Source organism: Delphinapterus leucas, chromosome 1, assembly GCF_059928025.1.
Source record: "Delphinapterus leucas isolate spDelLeu-1000000601 "Yukka" chromosome 1, BTC_Dleu_Yukka2, whole genome shotgun sequence".
Lineage (NCBI taxonomy): Eukaryota > Metazoa > Chordata > Mammalia > Artiodactyla > Monodontidae > Delphinapterus > Delphinapterus leucas.
In genome coordinates this window covers 165,825,520-165,845,930 of record NC_143129.1, presented here as the reverse complement: position 1 = coordinate 165,845,930, position 20,411 = coordinate 165,825,520, and the positions used below count along the sequence as shown (strand labels likewise).

The following is a 20,411-nucleotide window of genomic DNA, read 5'->3' as shown; positions in this document are numbered from 1 at the left end:
GAGCCTGCACTCTAGAGCCCGTGAGCCACAACTACCGAGCCCATGTGCTGCAACTACTGAAGCCCGCACGCCTAGAGCCTGTGCTCCGCAACAAGAGAAGCCACCACAATAAGAAGCCTGCACACTGCAACAAAGAGTAGCCCCCACTCGCCGCAACTAGAGAAAAGCCTGCGTGCAGCAGCAAAGACCCAACGCAGCCAAAAATAAAATAAATAAATTTATTTAAAAAAAAAAAAGGAGCAACAACAGGGACTTCCCTGGTGTTACAGTGGTTAAGAATCCACCTGCCAATGCAGGAAAATGGGTTCAATCCCTGGCCTGGGAAGATCTCACATGCTGCGGAGCAACTAAGCCCATGCGCCACAACTACTGAGCCCTCGCACCATAACTACTGAAGCCCACGCACCTAGAACCTGTGCTCCGCAACAAGAGAAGCCGCCGCGAGAAGCCCGCAAACTGCAACGAAGACCCAACGCAGCCAAAAATAAAATAAATAAATTTACTAAAAAAAAAAAAAAGAGCAACAACAGACTCTGGAGAGCATCTAATTTCCAGAGTTGCCACACTATAATATTCAAATGTTCAGTTTTCAACAAAAAATTATGAGGCATGAAAAGAAGCAAAAAAGTATTGCCCATACACAAGAAAAAAATAGTCTTTCAACAAATGGTGCTGGGACAAGTGGATAACTACATGCAAAAGAATGAAGTAGACCCTTACCTCACACATGCAAAAATTAACTTGACATGGATCAAAGACCTAAATGTAAAAGCTAAAATCATAAAATTCTTAGAGGGAAACGTAGGGGTAAATCTTCATGACCCTGAATTTGGCAATGAATTATTAGATATGACACCAAAAGCACAAGTGACAAAAGAAAACAGATAAATTAGACTTCATAAAAATTAAAGACTTTTGTACATTAAAGGATATTTATCAAGAAAATGAGAAGACAACCAACAGTGGGAGAAAATATTTGCAAAACATGTATCTGATAAAGGTCTAGTATCCAGAATAAATAAATCTTATAATTTATAAGATTTATAAATAAATATAAATAATCTTATAATTTAGCATCAAAACCACAAAGAGCCCAATTAATAAATGGGCAAAAGGACCCGAGTAAACATTTCTCTTTAGAAGATATAAGCACATAGAAAGATGCTCAATATCACAAATTATTTGGGAAATGCAAGTCAAAACAATAATTAGGTATCACTTCACACTCACTAGGATGGTTATAATTAAAACACACAAACACAGAAAATAACAAGTACTGGTGACGATGTGGAGAAATTAGAACCCTTACACACTGCTGTTGGGAATATAAAATGATGTGGCTGCTATGGAAAAGTCTGGACATTCCTTATTAAACAAAGAGTTACCGTATGACTCAGTAGTCCCACTCCTAGATATATACCCAAGAGAAACGAAAACAGTTGTTCAAACAAAAACTTGTACATGAATGTTTGTAGCAGAATTGTTCATGATAGGTAAAAAAGTAGAAACAACTCAATATCCATCAACCGAGGAATGGATAAGCAAAAGACGGTATAGCTATACAGTGGAATATTATTTAGCCATAAAAAGGAATGAAGTACTGATAACAATACAACATGGATGAATCCTGAAACCATACGCTGAGTGAAAGAAACCAGACACAAAAGGCCGCATACCGTATGATTCTATTTATATGAAATGTCCAGAATAGGCAAATCCATAGAGACAGAAATAGATTAGTAGTTGCCAGGAGCTGGAAGGTAGAGGAAAAGTAATGACTTGCTTAATGGGTATGGGGATTCTTTTGGGGGATGATGGAAATGTTCTGGTATGGGATTGTGGTGATGGTCACACAACACTGTGAATGTACTAAAAGTCACTGAATTGTACACTTTTTAAAAGGTTAAAACAGTGGATTTAATGTGAATTTTACCTCAATTAAAAAAATTATGGGAGATATCAGAGAATGTCACATATAGAATGGGTTGGTTCATTCACATATAAGACATACTGAAAGGAATATATACTAGACCATAGTATAAAATGTATTCCTTAATGTTGGTTGTGATAAAAATATTTAAAAGTTACTGTGCATAAACTACCTAGATGAGGAAACTAAAGCTCAAAGAAGGAAATGACTTGATGAAGAATACCTAGGAAGTCAACAGCAAAATGAGGACTAGATTTTAGTACCGTTTGATTCTATTACGTTAACATTGCATTAATTTAAAAGTACCAAAACGTGTGCTCATTCCTTATAATAACTAAAGTAATATATGCTTATGTAAAAAAATTAACATTTTTTTTTAGTTCTGTTTTTTTTTTTTTTGGCCATCCCTCGCAGCTCGTGGGAACTTAGTTCCCTGACCAGGGACTGCAACCGGGCCCTCCGCAGTGAGAGCGCGGAGTCCTAACCACTGGACCACCAGGGAATTCCCAACACTTACTTTTAATGGGGGCTTGATTCATTAATAATAGAAGAGGAAGAAAGATGAAGATTAGGTATAACAACTCTAGATTCTCATACTCCAACGAACCAATTTGTTTCTGTTTTTTTTTAAATAATAAACTTACAATACAACATGGGTCTACATTTTTAAAGTGTGGATAGTAGGTCCTAAATGTGGTTCAGTAAATGACTGACAGACTTGAGAAGAACCATGAGGAAATGTCTTAAGAGTATGGGTCATTTCATTCAGAAGAGAAAGACTTTGGGGTGATTATGTTCTAGGTTTTAATTTTTTTTTTTTTTTTTTTTTGCGGTACACGGGCCTCTTACTGTTGTGGCCTCTCCCGTTGCGGAGCACAGGCTCCGGGCACGCAGGCTCAGCGGCCATGGCTCATGGGCCTAGCTGCTCCACGGCATGTGGGATATTCCCGGACCGGGGCACGAACCCATGTCCCCTGCATTGGCAGGTGGACTCTCAACCACTGCGCCACCAGGGAAGCCCCTGTTCTAGGTTTTAAAGGGTTGTCATAAAAAAAGAAATCAACCATGGAATCATAGTAAAGGCCAGGGGTTTAAATTCAATCCTGTGGTAAACAAGTAGAATATGAGTTGTCCCTGTGCCAAGATACCTCTTCTTTCCAATTCTCATGGTTTAGGATGAAAAGTAGTTTCTACTTCATTGATGGAAACATGAACTAAAAAAGGCTTAGTGTTACTCAGATGGATGATGCAAAAAGAGTGCTTCACTCCTCTTCTAGAGACCCAACAGCCAACCCTTACCCATCAAACTCTCTGGCTATAGAATGAAGTCCAAACCTCTTAGCTTGGAATTCAAGGTCTTGATAATCTAGCTCCCACATCTTACCAGACTTACTACAATCTCTGTCTTAACAAATATTCTCTACTCAGGTCAAATCAATCTGTCTTTATCATAAAAGCTATGGTAGCCACTTAAAGCTTGATTCAAATATTTCAGAATTTTAGTTCCAGACAACCAAAATTTTTAAAAGATTATTTTATTCTGAAATATTCACTTACCAAAAAAATTGTAAATGAGAACTTTTTTTTGCCTAAATCATTTGAGTTGCTGACCTAATGCCCTGACACTCCTAAATACTTCAGTATATTTAGTGCGCTTGTCTCACAAGATGTTCTCCTACGTAATCTCAACACAACCATCAGAATCAAGAAACTAACACCCATACATTACTATCATCCTCAGATCTCATTCAAGTTTCACCACTTGTCCCAATAGGGTCTTTTATTGCAAAAGGATTCAGTTCAGGATCATATGTTGAATTTATTTATTTATTTATTTGTAAATACTTATGTATTTATTTGGCTGTGCTGGGTCTTAGTTGCGGCACGCGGGATCTTTAGTTGCAGCATGCGAACTCTTAGTTGCAGAATGTGAGATCTAGTTCCCTGACCAGGGATCGAACCCGGGCCCCCTGCATTGGGAGCGCAGAGTCTTGGCCACTGGACCACCAGGGAAGTCCCCATATGTTAAATTTAGCTGTCATGTTTCTTTAGTCTCCTTCAGCCAGGAAGAGTTTCTTAGACTTTCCTGGAGTTTCATAACCTTGACGCTTCGCAAAATTATAGGACAGTAATGTTCCTCAATTTGTGTGTCGGATGTTTTCTCATGATTAGATTCAAGTTATTTGGCAGGACTATACTGAAGTGATGTTGTATTTTCATTGTATCCTATCGAGTGGCTCACAATTTTCATTTGTCCCATTACTAAAAACATTCAAAACATTTTTTTTTCTTTTAAATTATGGCTGCACCGCATGGCTTGCAGTATTTCAGTTCCCCGACCAGGGATTGAACCCAGGCCATGGCAGTGAAAGTGCTGAATCCTAACCACTAGACTACCAGGGAACTCCCATAACATTCAATTTGATCATTTAAGAGATTCCTCTGGCAAGCTTTTTTGCATAAGACATTCTAGGCCCACCGTGTACTTTCCCTGCCCAGACCTGAAATAAGGAGCCCTTTTAGTGGAAAATGGTATTTAAAGGCCAAGACCTATACAGTAGATGTGCTCATTGGTTTTGGGGTGGTGTTGTTCCTAGACCCTCTAAGTGGACAGTTAGGCAATATATGCATACATAGGTGCACACACATACATCTACAAACACACATTTACATCTAATTTTTTTTCCTACACTTATCTGTTTATATATTGAATGTCGTGAGCTCACACTGATACTCTGAATTCGATACTGACAACACAGATGCATTTTAGTTTTCTCTTTCTGTATTGGTAAATCCTTTCTCTGACAGTGAGAAATCTGCCCCCCATTATACTTATTATATTTACTTATTTGATCAGGCTTCCCATATGTAACCAATCTCCTACATCCTCTTCCAGTTGCCTCCTGCATGGATGTCCTCTTTCCCTGTTTGAATGTGACTCCCATTCTGGGCTGATTCTATGTGAAACCCCTCCTCACCCCATTTGGGTGACCCCTCTGTGTGAACGCTCTCTTCACTCTGCTCTGGCTCTAATACCACTTTCCAGGCTGCCCTTCCTCAGGGACTCCATCCTTGTCTGAGTCTGCTCAGACTCAGACTCCCTACCTGAACTGCTCCCACCCTGTGTGGGCACCCTCAACTCAGGCTCTGACACCCACTGTCTCCCCCACACCAACGTGTAGATGACTCTTTGACCCTGCTATGGCACTGACTCTCCATGCTGGGCTCCTCCCTCCGGTTCCCCACACTGGGCCATCTACCTCGTGCTGTGTGGATGCCCTCCTTACCCTATGCAGTTTCCATCTCCCTACACTGGATGCGGATACTCCCCCATCCAGTGTGGATGCTCTCCTTTCATCTCACTTGGGTTCTGACACGCCACTCTGGGACACTTTGGCCTATCCCCACCTCTAACCCAAACACCTTTCCTACTTCGGTCTATGTAATGGTACCAGGACTTGAATTGTTTGTAAAAGGGAATAACATATATGATTTCACTTAATTGCTTCATTAGAAGAAAGAATGGATTGCTGAAAATGGTTTGAAAAGACTGGTATGGACAATGCTGAGGATACCACTTCTAGACTGAAAAATACAAGAGTTATTGAAACCTCTGCTTTCTGTTGAGAACTCTGACAAATAAGAAACATGACATATTCCTTCTTAGATAAGCACAAGTTATTAAACTCCTATAGTTATAAACCTAGCAACAGAAAGCAACAATAAAGCATTCCAACTTGGCAAGTAACTAAAAGGCATATGTAAAAGGCTGTTCAATGAAGCAATAATTATATAAATAATACACTGAAATTAAAAATAAAGAACTAGTTAAAAAGTCACTTTAAGTAATGTGATATACTGCACATTTAAAAAATACTGCCTTGAAAATAAATACTGCCTTGAGTATGATTATTTCAAACCATGTTTAATTAAGGGAGAAGAGAAGCAAGAAACTGAAAGAAGGAAAGAGTAGAAAAGAAAAGAACGTATACAATGGAAGGTAGTAGAAAAAGAAAAAGCTAAGGAGAGATGGAAAGATAAATATGAGCACAAAGACAAAATGAAACAAAGTCAGAGAAAAGATAAAAGAAGAAAAGGTGAAACTAAACAAGAATAAGTTCCTAAGGACTTCCCTAGTGGTCCAGTGGTTAAGACTTCACGCTCCCAATGCAGGGGGCCCACATTTGATCCCTGGTCAGGGAACTAGATCCTGCATGCTGCAACTAAAAGATGCTGCATGCCGCAACAAAGATCCCACGTGCCACAACTAAGACCCACCACAGCCAAAAAAAGAGAAAAGAATAAGTTCCTAGATGGTTACCATAGCAAGCCCTCAATAAATGTTTGTTAACAAAATTCATTAGGGCACTCTTGCCTCTGCCTTTTGAAATGCCAATTAGCAAATCAGCTGTTAGGTCTCTCCAACTATAGTACACCTACGTTAAGACCTCTGGGAATTTCATGCGAAACTTGTGAAATCTGAACAAGATTGAGGGATCGTAGCAATGTCACCTTTTATAGTTATGAGACAAGTTAACGTTGCTGAAAAGTGGGTGAAGAGTAAATGGGATCTCTGTATTATCTCTTAGAACAGCATGAGAATCTATAATTCTCTCAACAAAAAGGAAAATAAACCTATTAAAAAACAAAAACAAAACAAAACAAAACAAAAAGACCTCTGGTAGTTATTCCTAAGCCACAGACTCTCAGCCAAGCAACAAGGGGCCCAAGTGATTGTTTATTACAAAACCATTTAGTAGAAAACATCTCAAAGCAGATAATCCAGTAGGTCAGTGTCACCACCTTTAATTATGAAAAAAAGCAAATTCATTTAAAAAAGCAACAAACAATCACAAGTTGAGTGTGATTTCTCAGATGTTCTCCTTTGAAATCCCTCCCTGTTTAATCATTAAAAAAAAAAAAATCCAGAGTCAAAAACTAGTGCCAAAGAAAGAATAAAATGGTACTACAAAGCAGCATGTCCTGTGTGCCCCTGAAGTAGGTTACTATTTCTAGGCCTCATTTTCCTCATCTGTAAAGTGAGGATGCTGGAGGAGATCAGTGGCTCCCAAAATGTCATACCTGCTACATCAAATCACTTGAGGAACACATTTAACATTCTGATTCTAAAAAACACAATACCATTGACATTAGCATCCAAAAAAAGAGAAATACTTAGCTGTAAATGTAACAAAATCTGTACACGATCTCTATGCGGAAAACTTAAAAACTCTAATGAATGAAATCAAAGTAGAACGAAATAAATGGAGAGATATTCCATGTTCACGGGTAGGAAGACTCAGCATTGTCAAGATGTCAGTTCTTCCCAATTTGATCTATAGATCAATCATACTGATCAATGCAATGTCAACCAAAATTCCAGTAAGTTACTTCACGTATATCAACAAATTGGAGTTTATCTGGAAAGGCAAAAGACCCCAACTTGCCAATACAATATTGGACAACAAAGCTGGAGGACTGACACTACCCAACTTCAGGATTTACTATAAAGCTAGTAATCAAGACAGTGTGATATTGGCAAAAGAACTGACAAATAGATCAATGGAAGAGAATAAAAGGCCTAGAAATAGACCCCCATAAATACAGTCAATTGATCTTTGACAAAGGAGCAAAGGCAATACAATGGAGCAAAGATAGTTTCTTCAACAAATGGTGCTGGAACAACTGTATGTCCACATGTTAAAAAAAAATGAATATTTTTTTGCACCTTTCACAAAAATTAACTCAAAATGGATCACAGACCTATATGTAAAATATTAAACTCCTAGAAAGTAACACAGAAGAAAACTTAGGTGACCTAGGGTATGGTGATGACTTTTAGATATAACACCAAAGGCACAATCTATGAAAGAAATCATTGATAAGCTGAACTTCATTAACATTAAAAACTTCTCTGTGAAAGAAAATGTCAAGAAAATTAGAGGACAAGCTACAGACTGTTGAGAAAATATTTGCAAAAGACACATCTGTTAAAGGACTATTATCCAAAACACAGTAAAGAACTCTTAAATTCAACAATAACAAACACGGACTTCCCTGGTGGTGCAGTGGTTAAGAATCCGCCTGCCAATGCAGGGGACACAGGTTCGAGCCCTGGTCTGGGAAGATCCCACATGCCGCGAAGCAACTAAGCCCGTGCGCCACAACTACTGAGCCTGCGCTCTAGAGCCCATGAGCCACAACTACTGAGCCTGCATACCACAACTACCGAAGCCTGCGTGCCTAGAGCCTGTGTTCTGCAACGAGAAGCCACCACAATGAGAAGCCCACGCACCGCAACGAAGAGTAGCCCCCGCTCGCCATAACTAGAGAAGGCCCGCATGCAGCAATGAAGACCCAACGCAGCCAAAAATAAATAAATAAATATATTAAAAATAACAAACAACCAGATCAAAAATTGAGCTAAAGAACTTAACAGATACCTCACCAAAGAAGTACACAGATGGCAAATAAGCATATGCAAAGATGCTCAACATTGTGTTACCAGAGGAGGAGGGTAGAAGAAGTGGGAATTGGAGGAAGGTGGTAAAAAGTACAAATTTCTAGTTATAAGATACATAAGTACTAAGGATGTAATGTACAATATGATGACTACAGCTAACACTGCTATATGATATATAGAAAAGTTAAGACAGTATATCTTAAGAGCTCTCATCACAAGAAAAAAAGTTTCCCGTTTTTTTCCTTTTTGTTGTATCTATATGAGAAGATGGATGTTGGTCAAATCTACTGATAATCATTTCACAATATATGTAAATCGAACCATCTTGCCGCATGCCTTAAATTTGTACAGTGATGTATGTCAATTATTCTCAATAAAACTGGAAAAAAGAAGATGTTCTACATCATATATCATTGGGAAAATGCAAAGTAAAACAAAAAGTAAGATACTACTACACACCTATTAGAAAGGCCAGAATCTGAAACACTGACAACACCAAATGCAGACAAGGATGGGGAACAAAGGAACACTCATTCATTGCTGGTAGGAAGAAAAAATGGTGCAGCCACCTTGGAAGACAGTTTGGCAGTTTCTTACAAAACCTTTACTGCACAATCCAGCAATTGTGCTTCTCAGTATCTACCCAAAGAGTTAAAACCTTAGGTCCACACAAAAACCTACACACAGATGTTTAGAGCAGCTTTATTCATAATTGCCAAAACTTGGAAGCAACCAAGATGTCCTTCAGTAGGTGAATGGATAAATAAACTGTGGTACATCCAACAATGGAATATTATTGAGCACCGAAAAGAAATGAACTATTAAGCCATGAAAAAACATGGAGGAATCTTAAATGCATATTACTAGGTGAAAAAAGCTAATCTGCAAAGGCTATACACTTCATGAGTCTACCTATATATGACATTCTGGAAAAGGCAAAACTAAGGAGACAGCAAAAAGATCAGTGGTTCCCTGGGGTTGAGAGGAATGAATAGGTGGAACATAAAGGATTTTTAGGGCAGTTGAAATACTCTGTATGATACCATAGTGCCAGATACATGTCATTACACATCTGTCCAAACCCACAGAATGTACACCACTAAAAGTGAACCCTAATGTAAACTATGGACTTTGGGTGATAATGACATGTCAATGTAGGTTCATCAATTGTAACAAAGGTACCACTCTGGTGGGGGAAGCTATCCATGGTGGGGGCAGTGGATATATGGGAAATCTCTGTACCTTTCCCTCAATTTTGCAGTGAACCTAAAACTGCTCTAAAAAAAATAAAGTCTTGGGACTTCCCTGGTGGCACAGTGGTTAAGAATCCGCCTGCCAATGTAGGGGACACGGGTTCGAGCCCTGGTCCGGGAGGATCCCACATGCTGCAGAGCAACTAAGCCCGTGCGCCACAACTACTGAGGCTGAGCTCTAGAGCCCATGAACCACAACTACTGAGCCCGAGTGCCACAACTACTGAAGCCCACACACCTAGAACCCATGCTCCACAACAAGAGAAGCCACCGCAATGAGAAGCCCACGCACTGCAACGAACAGTAGCCCCTGCTCCCCGCAACTAGAGAAAGCCCACCTGCAGCAACAAATACCCAATAACAAAACAAAAAAAATCCCATTCCAGACCTACTAAACCAGAATCTGGGTATTTTTAGCATGTTCCTCACGTAATTCTGATATGCATACAGGTCGGCAATCATTGGACTAAATGACTTTTAATACCCCATCCTGTTACTAAAACCACATACTGTATAGTCAGTATATAAAACCTTTTTATTATACTGACTATAATTACACAATAGTCTCGTAAGACATGTATATTATTGTCAGTGTTCTAAAGACTGATAAGCTGAGGATCAGAAAAGTGAACTGCCTATGGTCACACAATTAAGTAAACAGCTAAGTCAAGAATCCAATTATTCTTGGATGGTGGTCCACTTTATTCCAAGTCACAATGGTTCAACACAGTTGTAATATTATTCTATATGATATCTAAAAAAAGAAAAAACCCTTAACTGCTTATTATTTTAAACATATTTTAAATAGTGTCTGTTTTGGGAAATGTCTGATGAAACAAAGTTGTGGAGAGGAGGGTAAAGCACAGGTGGGAAGACAAGATAAGGTTCACATTATGTCACCTCAGAAACCCTCAACACACAGACAGACAACACCCACCTTAACTGTACCGTCGTCACTGCCAGTGCAGACAAGCTGGGGACCCCTCCTGGCCGGATAACAGGAATTCACAAAGGAAGTGTGCCCCTTCAGTCTTTTAACTCTCTCGCCTGTTTCACTATCCCACACCGCCACAGTTTTATCTGTGGATGCTGAGAAGAGCATACTAGAAGGTGAGAGGAAGAACAAAAAAATAAGTGAAGACAAGTAGCAATCTATCTTCTCCACTTGCCAAAACGTGCCAGTTTTCAAGATCACTAACGTGTGCTCTGACAGCTTGGCACCTGATGCTGGAATGCCTCACCTTACATAACAAAATCCTAATCACACTCTAGACCCAGTTATAAGGTCTGCTCTACGAAATGTAAAAAAAAATTTCCCTGTCAGTCCCCACATCATACATCTAATACAGCAGTCTTCTCAATCCTTCCCTCCTTTTTGATATACAACACTTTACACATCCTTCCACTTGGAAATGTTTAATCACTCCCTGCTGTGGAGGTGAGACACACTGTAGCAATTCCTGACCCAATGGCTTGGTAACTCTCTTTCTCTAAAACTCAAAAGGTTTTGTCTCTGAGGCTGATTTCTAAGTTCTGATTGAATTTACAATGCTTTCTTTACTCAAATAGGAAAAATTTATACAAGGCTATGCACCCAGTTGTTCAGGGAACCCTAAAATTTTTAGGGGTCAGAGCTGTAAAACAATAAATGTTTACTGAAATACCGAATGGGATTAATTAACTTTGTATAACCACATTTTTATATTATCTGTAGTTATTCTAAAGTTATGCAATTGTTAAAATATTTATAATAAATAGTATATTATAGTAAACAGATATGACAGGTGAATAATGTTAAGGGTAAAAAGCAGCAGACAAGATTGTACAAGTAGTTCTTTTTTTTAAAATTTGGCTGCGCTGCGTGGCTTGCGGGATCTTAGTTCCCCGACCAGGGCTGAACCCAGGCCACGGCAGTGAAAGCGCTGAGTCCTAACCACTGGACTGCCAGGGAACTCCCACAAGTAGTTCTAATATATACAAAAAAACCAAACTGTTTTGAATAGGAAAAAGGCTTGAGAAAAACATATCATAATATTAACAGTGATTATCTTTGGAGTGGTAAAAACGTGGGCTATTTGGTCATTTTCCTGCTTTTTTTTCGAGTTTTCTTGAAATAGATTATTTTATTATTACTTTTATAATAAAAGTCGCTAATTTTTATATATGTAAATTACATTTTATGTCTTAAAATTTTTTTTCTGCGATGTTGCTATGTTAGATAGAGGTGATGTGTCTATAAATGCATACATGGAACAATAAACACCTTACTTGGGTTACAGCGATAGGATAATAAAGTGGTTGTCCAAAACGCAGATTTTTTTCTTTTTAAACATCTTTATTGGAGTATAGTTGCTTTACAATGGTGTGTTAGTTTCTGCTGTATAACAAAGTGAATAAGCTATACATAAACATATATCCCCATATCTCCTCCCTCTTGCGTCTCCCTCCCACCCTCCCTATCCCACCCCTCTAGGTGGACACAAAGCACCAAGCTGATCTCCCTGTGCTATGTGGCTGCTTCCCACTAGCCACCTATTTTACATTTGGTAGTGTATATGTGTCCATGCCACTCTCTCACTTCGTCCCAGCTTACCCTTCCTCTTCCCCGTGTCTTCAAGTCCATAAAACGCAGTAGTTTTTGACAGCAGTCTCCTGAGAGAAAACTCAGGGATGAAATGTGAAAGGATGCCAAGAAGAATTACTATAAGAAGCAGTTGTCACCCACTATGCAGAATACTCACCTGCCATCTGTGTTATAATGCAGTTCCATCACTGCTCCACTGTGTCCCTTCAATGTAGCATAGTTATCGCAGTCACCATAGACATTCCACAACACTGTTAGGGCGACAGGGGTTCTGTGAGCATTACTAGGCAAAAGAAAACTCATTATTGGCCATGGAAAGGGTACTTATGAATTCACTAGAACAACAGTTCTGAAATCATACTCCTTTGGAACACTATTAGTTCTATTAGCTAGATCAATTTTCTTAACATTAAAACAAAAAAATGCAATATTTTCACATTTCATAAAATAAAAACATTTTAGTTAATGGCTATAATTTTTTAAATCTTAAGTATTTCTCCTGTACTTTTAAAAAGTTGGCACTCACAGCTACTGTCTGCTATGAGTAGAAGCAGACTGCAAAATGATGGTACTTATGGGAAACTCTGGAAGCTGCAACTGACTTGAAGGTCATAGGAGAACGACTTTATACTACATTCACTCATTGCAAGTGTACTAAATACCTATGCCAGGTGCTGGAGTAAAATAAGGTAAATGAATAGACACAGTTCCAATCCTTAGGGAGCTTGGTCCAGCACAGAGTGAAGTTTGATGAGTGTTATTAAGGAACACTCTATACACAATAAGGTAGAGTTATTTTCCTGCTGATAAAACTGTTTCTAGTTTGTTCAATGAAATTAAGCACATCAGTAGTTCAAGTATGTTCTGCAAAGATCCTTAAGCCTTCCAGAGACTTGGCCACTAGTAAGTTTAAGGAACACAGAACCAGAACACCAAAATCAAAGCAGACATCATCCACCCTGAGGCACAGTTATAAGCAAAGAGCCAAAAGACTCTTCTTGACTAGTAGCTGAGGATCAGGTAGCAGATCCTATTGACGGACAGGTAGATTATCCAAGTGAGTTGCCACGTAAGGACTCCCTCCTTCCTTTCCAAATGCTAAGATTCTGAGGGAATGGATCAAGAGGAGAGCCTCAATATCTTTGGGAAAAAGTTATCTCTCTCCTCTTTACTCCCATTAGCCTGTTAAGCCTAGATCTCCAGTCTTGCTAAATCAGCTCGATATTTGCCTCCATGAGGACGATGTTCTCAAACTAGAGCGACTCACTTTCCAACTGGTAACGTAATTCCTTCTGTATTTACCACATGGACCCTGAGTTCTACACCCCAAATCATTCAGCATTTTCATGACCCTATTTTGGCATATTAGCCACATAGTTTGTTATGTGACCAACTTAGACTTATACTCTCTATGGCACTGAAGGTTTTAAAAAGTAATCACTATTTGGCAGACAGCAATTACTCCAGATTCAAAAACTATGCCTTACATATCAGTCGGTCAAATCCTGCAGATGCTAAGGTGGATCCATTGGGGTGAAACTTGCAGCAATACACTTCCCCTTCATGTCCTGAGAGAAGCATGATTGGGGCTTGAAGGGAGGAACATCTTGGAGGCCCCTAAACAAAAGAGAGAAGTACAGAGTAGTCACTTCGTACAGGCAAAGGAGACTGAAAGGTGGGGGAATGGGGAGTATAAGGAAAAGACAAGGGAAACTGATTGAGTGTATTTCTCCTGATTTAGAGAATGGCAACTCTTCGCACATAACTTATGTCTCCAATTTTATACTCTCCTGCTGAAGTTTCCAGTGTCTATCTGTTATACCAACTCTCTTCCTCCCTCACTGTGCTCCCATCCCATACCCAACTTTTATTTAGTTAGTTTTTAAATTCGAGCGCTCAGTTGCCTGCTTGCCTCCTTTCAAGTTTGACCTCATTTCTTAGGCTGAGTGGCCATATTTTTGTCTTATCATTGTCCTACATCATTTTTAAAAAATTAATTAATTAAATTATTTATTTTTGGCTGCGTTGGGTCTTCGTTGCTGCGCGCGGGCTTTCTCTAGTTGCCGTGAGCAGGGGCTACTTTTTGTCGCGGTACGCGACTTCTCATTGCAGTGGCTTTTCTCGTTGTGGAGCACGAGGCTAGGCGTGGGCTTAGCCTAGCTCTAGGCGCGTGGGCTTAGCCTAGCTCTAGGCGCGTGGGCTTCAGTACTTGTGGCATGCGGGCTCAGTAGTTGTGGCTCATGGGCTCTAGAGTGCAGGCTCAGCAGTTGTGGCGCGTGCGCTTAGTTGCTCCGCAGCATGTGGGATCTTCCTGGACCAGGGCTCGAACCCGTGTCCCCAGCATTGGCAGGTGGATTCTCAACCACTGCATCACCAGGGAAGCCCTATACCCAACTTTTAACTGTTCAAACACATTAAACTAATTTCTGCCTCAGGATCTTTTACACTTGTTGTTGCCCCTGACAGGAACCCCCTTCCCCTAGATCTTCCTATGTGTGGCTCCTTTCAAATGTTTCCTCTTCAGAAAGTCTTTCCTGGAACATTCAAGCTCAAGCAGCACCCTACCTCCCCTCTGCATTCTATCAACCCTGCTGTATTCTCTCACAGCACCTATCACTATCTGAAATTACCTTCCTTATGTGTTTGTTTACATTTTGTTTCCCCTGGCCTGCCACTAGAAAAGCTCTGTGAGTGCTGGAATCTTACCAGTGTAATTCTACACTGTTTTCCCAGTTTCTAGTTTGATGAATGAATGATTGAACTAAGCTTTCCCAAAACCCTGCAGGGTACAGTTATTAAGCAAAGTAGTTTTGATTATGGTCTTGGACATTAAGCCTAGGCTTGGGCAATTCAAAGAAACCTGGGCTGATATTCTTACTTGTCAGACAGAAGAACAAGTTCACTATTAATAATCCCCAAATCTCTTCAGTTTTCCAGCTTACTCATTTACTCAAAAAATACTACGTGCCAGGCACTGCTCTACGCACTGATAAAACAGGATTGAACAAAATAAACAACGGAGCTTGTGTTCTAGTGGGAAGGAGGGGCAGAAAGGAGGGAGGGAAGGCAGAAACAAGTAAAACATATAGATGGTGGTATGTGCTACGGAGAAAAACAAAGCAGCAATGTGGGCTAGTGAGCACAGGGTATTGCAATTTAAAACAGGCTCGTCAAGAAAGCCTTCACGGAAAAAGTGATACTTGAGCAGAGGTTGGGAGGAGTTGAGTGTGTAAACCATGTGGACATTTGGAAGAAGAGTAAATCCGTAGGGGGAGCAGCAAATGCAAAGGCTTTGTGGCAGGAGCATGGAAGCCAGTGTGCCTGGAGCAGGGTGAGCAATGGAAAATTGGTAGTTCAGAGAGGTCAAGGGAAAGAAGGCAAAAGACTGTCAGGATTTTAGTTTTACTCTGAGTGAAGTGAAAAGCCAGGGAAAGCTTTCAGCAGGGGGTAATACGATCTGATGTTTAGAAGGATTCCTCTGGCTGCTGGATTGAGACTAGACTGAGCATCCGTGAACAGAAACAGGAATACCATTAGGATCCTACAGCAATAATGCCAGATGAGATAATGATGGTTTAGACCAGGAGCTAGTGATGGAGCTGGCAGAAGTAGTAGCAAGTCTGGATATATTCTGAGGACAGTGCCAGCAGGATTTATTGACCAGCTGGTTGAGGAGTTGGGGAGGGGGGGTACATATATTTCTTCCGCTGAGCCTAACAGGACCGAGGGAGAGGTGTGATCACCACCTCTATCGTACAAGAAATGTAGTTAAGAGCATGGATTCTGAATTTAAAAGCTGTTCCTATCAGTTACTAGATAACTTTGTTTCCCCATCTACAAAATGGGATAATAGCAATTCCTAACTTTCAGGCAGTTACCAAGATCAATGGAGTTTTCATATACAAAGAAAGCACTTAGTACAAGAGCTCAATGGATGGTAACTATTCCACGGTTGTTACTAATACTAGTGCAGAGAAACAGAGGGAAAAGCAAGTTGCCCCAAGTTCCAAAGCGAGCCAGTATCTTTCATTTCCTTCCTTCCTTCCTTCCCTCATTCATTCATTCATCCATCCACTCTTCCAACCTTCCTGAACGTTTATTCTATGCCGCATCCCTGGAACATTTATGATTCCAAAGCCCCGGCCCCGGTTTTGAGCTCAAGGTCCTTAAGCCTAATTCTAACGCCTCCTCACAGGGCGGTCGAGATGCCGAAAACGGGCGTCAAACGGGGAAATATATGGAGCATCGCAGAGTGTTGGCCGGTCTTACAGTGCTTTTCTGCTTTAACTCCAGGATGAGGGAGTCCCGTTCCGTCCCCCCAGTGTGGGGAAAGGGCCAGTGCGGGATCACCAGGTACAGCGCTGAGGAGAGAGGAAGAGCTGAGGGCCGAAGGCCGCCTGCTCCCTTACTCACCGCTTGCAGCAAAGCTCCCGGCGCCGCCTGCTGCTGCCCGGCTCCGGGGCCCGACCCCGCCGCTCCCAAAAGCAATTCATGCCGCGGCCGCTTGACTGGGACCAGCGGCAACTCTGGACCCTTTCGCTTCTGCTGTTCTATCATGGCGGCAGCCGCTCTCCTCAAGCCGCCACTGACCGCGCCGACACCCTCAGGCACCACACGATTGGCTCCAACTTAGTCTTCCCCCGGAACTTCCGGCTTGGAGAAACCAGTCAGCTTCCAATACTCCCCTCTGCACCGCCCCCTGGAGGGTATCCTGTTATTGGTCAGTTCTTTCCGCCCTTACGAGAGTACTATTCCAGGATTGGTGAATAGAGCTGGAGTCCCACCTAGGCGCGCTGTGTCCTGTGGGTGGAAGCTCGCTGACTGGGTTTCGGTGTTGCGCGCAATGCTGCGGCGAGGAGACCGGACGCTGACACCGAGTAAGTGTAAGGAAGATCGGGGGTGGGGGCAGTGGAATCTGGAGGCGGCGCCTCGTTATGTGGTCTGAGGCTGGCCCTTCTCAGCTGCAGGTTTGATTGCAAGGGGCAGAGGGGGGCCCCGAGTTCCTAGCTCTTGTGTGTTCCCTTTCTAGGGCTGGAGCAGAGCTTTGGGGTCTCTGCGCCTGCCTGGGGCCCTCGACGACTGACTTTTTCAACAAGAGCCTTTCTTGTCGAGCCTCGTGCCAGGCGCTCCCAGGAAGAGGCCTGTCTCCCAGCCTCCACTAGGGTCCTCTCTGACTGAGGAGGCCGCCTTGTTTCTGCCATGATTCTGCAGCCTTTTTTTTAGCGCCTGCTCAGTGCTCCTGAGAGAGACGGAGATGAAGGAAATGTCCGACTCTCGGCTTCCAGAGCACAGCCTTGTTGAGAAATGCGGATTCATACCTGTGAACTAGGCCTTCTCCTTAATCGTGCAACTGATATTTATTGTGCAAAGCACTGGGGAGACATTGTGAACCAAACATGGTCTCTGACTTCAGGGCTGTTAGTCCGGTGGGGGAAACAGATGCTCACCAATGATCTCACTAAGAAATGCAAAGTAAGTGCTGCCTACGAGAGGAAGCTGGTGTTATGAGTGCCTGGAAAAAGCAGGAAGGTTTCTCTAAGGAAAAGATGCCTGAACTGATACCTGAAGGAACAGTTCTAATTAGTTGGGTGAAGAGAGGAAGGCAGCGTATTCCATACAGAACAGCATGTGCAGAGGTCCTGTGGCAAATGTGAGGAAAGTGACTAACAGGCACAAAGAGGCCAGTGTGGCCAGGACAAAGGGAACAGAGGGGAATGTGGTACAAGATGAAGCTGGAGGTGGGCAGAGGCCAGACTTTGTAGCTTCTGCTTTAAGACTGATGGGAAATCCCTGAAGGTTTTTTTTTTTTTTTTGCAGGTGGTGGGGTGGGGGAAGCAGCTTGATCCCTCAGGCCTTAGCAGTGTGAACAGATTGGAGGGGAGATAGATGCAGATAGACCACTTTGGTGAGAGTTGTGGGCAGTGAAGACTGGGGTATTGGTGGAACTGAGAGCTAGATATTTCCTAGACTCCTCTGCACCTGAGATGAGAATTGAATTTGGAAGTGAGAGGAGGAGGAGAGTGAGAGGCATGCCGTTTTGCTGGCAAATACTACAGCAGAGGCAGTGAGTTTCTTAGTCATCCGCTTTTTGGTTTCATGACTTTCTGCAATGATAGCCATGACTTTCTTGATCATGGCAAAGACTGTTGTTTTGTGGGTTAGGAGGTGTTCCTGGGAAGTTCTACCAGTACTTCCTATAGCCCTTGTGGTAATTTTGTAAGTCACATAATACCTGGCAATAAATCCCAGTTTCTGTTTAACCTAGCTGGAATGTGTTCCAATATGTGCAACTGTACTCCATCAGGGTAGGGGTACTGCCAGTTAGGTGAGCTATAAAGACAGAGTTAAAGGGAAGTTAAGCTATTGTTTGAATGATGGACTATGGAATCTAAGCTGGATAGGGAGGAAAGTGAAGAAAAAAAGAGGGCTGATAGATTGGAAGAAAATAGAGGTCAGTATATCAGGATTCTTCTGATGCGGTCAATCTGCTAGAGGACATCCGTTTATCCTTAAAGGCCTACTCAGTTGTCACCTTTTAAACTTCTTGCTTCACCCAGGCCCTTCTCTTTCTTGTTTTCTTAATACTTTGAACCTAATCACTAGCCCTGATCATGCTGCATTGTAATTGGCCACCATTATCCTTACAGGACTAGGAAGCCTTTGATGACAGGGACTGTGTTGAAAAGAATGGTTTAGTGGCAAGTGTGTGTGGCTCTTGGAATGGCCTAAGATTTATCTCTTTCTAGCTATGAATTTTCGACAAGTTACTTCATTCCTGTAAAACAGAGATAGCTATTTTGTAGAGTTGTTTTAAGGATTGAAAGGAGGTTTATGGGGACTTCCCTGGTGGTCCAGCGGTTAAGGCTCTGTGCTGCCAATGCAGGGGGCCTGGGTTCAGTCCCTGGTCAGGGAACTGCATCCCACATGCTGCAACTAAGAGCCCACATGCTGCAACGAAAATGCCGTGTGCTGCAACTAAGACCCGGCACAGCCAAATAAATAAATAAATAAATATTTTTTAAAAAAAGAAAGAAAGGAGGTTTATGAAGTGCCTAGCACAGAGCCTGATATATAAACATCAATAAAGGTGCTGAACTGATAAAGTAACTAACAATTTAAAATAGAGTAAAATTAAGTACTTCAGTATTTCAGTAGACAGTTACAAATTCCTGTGTGCTCTATACTGTGGAAAGCACTGGAGAGTTGAAGGATATGATGGAGTGCAAGACAAGGGCATGCTTGGAAGAATTTCACAATCCATAAAGGAAAGAAAAAATATTCGTAAATAGGATTTGAATCCCATCTCCATCATTCATAGTTTTGTAATCTTGAACAAGGTAATTTAGCTTTTCCTGTGTCTTAGTTTCTTCATCTGTAAAATACCTTACCAAACAAAACGATAATTGCCTATCTTGTTAGGGAGGTCGAAAGGGAATTAACTTAGTTAAGACAAGTAAAGCTTCTAGGTTAAAGGCAAATAGGGAGCCCTCAAATATTAGCTATTATTATTAGAAGACTTGGAAGGGACCTTAGGGATTGTTGACTGGTCCTGGGGTCCAGTACCAAAATGGCTAACTCTGAGCAGCCCTTGTCAAGACATTTGACCTCTGTTAGCCTCATCTTCAATTAAATAAGAGTAGTGGACTGAATGACCTTAATAATTGCTTTCAGCTTTCACTTTTTATGAGTCCATTTTTGTTTTTCCTTGTTTCTTACTATTTTTCCTCTTTCCTGCCTTTGACCATTTTGTCAACAGATCCATGACCAGAGTGCAAAATGGGAAAAGCATCTGTCTAAGATAGTTACTCTAGAAATTTGATGGGAATGAGGAGGATTGGGCCACCAGTTTGATATTTGAAAGTCTTCCATCTTTTGACCTGCCCAGCGAATTGTGTGGAACTCAGTTCCTTCTGCTAGATTCTTTAGACCAGAATGCTTTCTTCTTTCTTTACCTGTGTTTGCCACATAGTAAGGTTCTATTCACTCATTCAAGAAAACTTTGAGTACCTACTGTATACAGGCACTGGGAAGACAAAATCAAATGAGAAATGGTCCTTGGTTACATGAATGAATAAATCCAGACCCTGCTCATCCTAGCCTCCAGGAATGATGCCCTTCTAATTACTCCTTACTAGAATCTGTAATTTGGGACCTAGTTAGTGTTAGAACTATATACTACTC

General features: G+C 41.4%; 2 protein-coding genes across 5 annotated transcripts in view; one reads left to right on the top strand and one right to left on the bottom strand.

The window, feature by feature from the left end:
- Positions 1–16,802, bottom strand: part of SNRNP40 (small nuclear ribonucleoprotein U5 subunit 40) — a 41,969-nt gene extending 25,167 nt beyond the window's left edge. For both annotated transcript variants that reach the window (XM_022575043.2, XM_089897278.1), the window contains exons 1-4: positions 16,644–16,802; positions 13,718–13,847; positions 12,388–12,481; positions 10,584–10,749 (exon numbers count right to left, since the gene is read on the bottom strand). In XM_022575043.2, coding sequence (XP_022430751.1) covers positions 10,584–10,749; positions 12,388–12,481; positions 13,718–13,847; positions 16,644–16,787 — 534 coding nt within the window. In that variant the 5' untranslated portion in view covers positions 16,788–16,802. The remainder of the gene's footprint in view (positions 1–10,583; positions 10,750–12,387; positions 12,482–13,717; positions 13,848–16,643) is intronic.
- Positions 16,803–17,019: 217 nt separating this feature from the next.
- Positions 17,020–20,411, top strand: part of ZCCHC17 (zinc finger CCHC-type containing 17) — a 56,578-nt gene continuing 53,186 nt past the window's right edge. The window contains exon 1 of one of the 3 annotated variants that reach the window (XM_022575044.3): positions 17,020–17,107. The gene's annotated coding sequence lies outside the window, so the exon portion shown is untranslated. The remainder of the gene's footprint in view (positions 17,108–20,411) is intronic. The other 2 variants (XM_089897233.1, XM_089897243.1) reach the window with 2 other exon arrangements.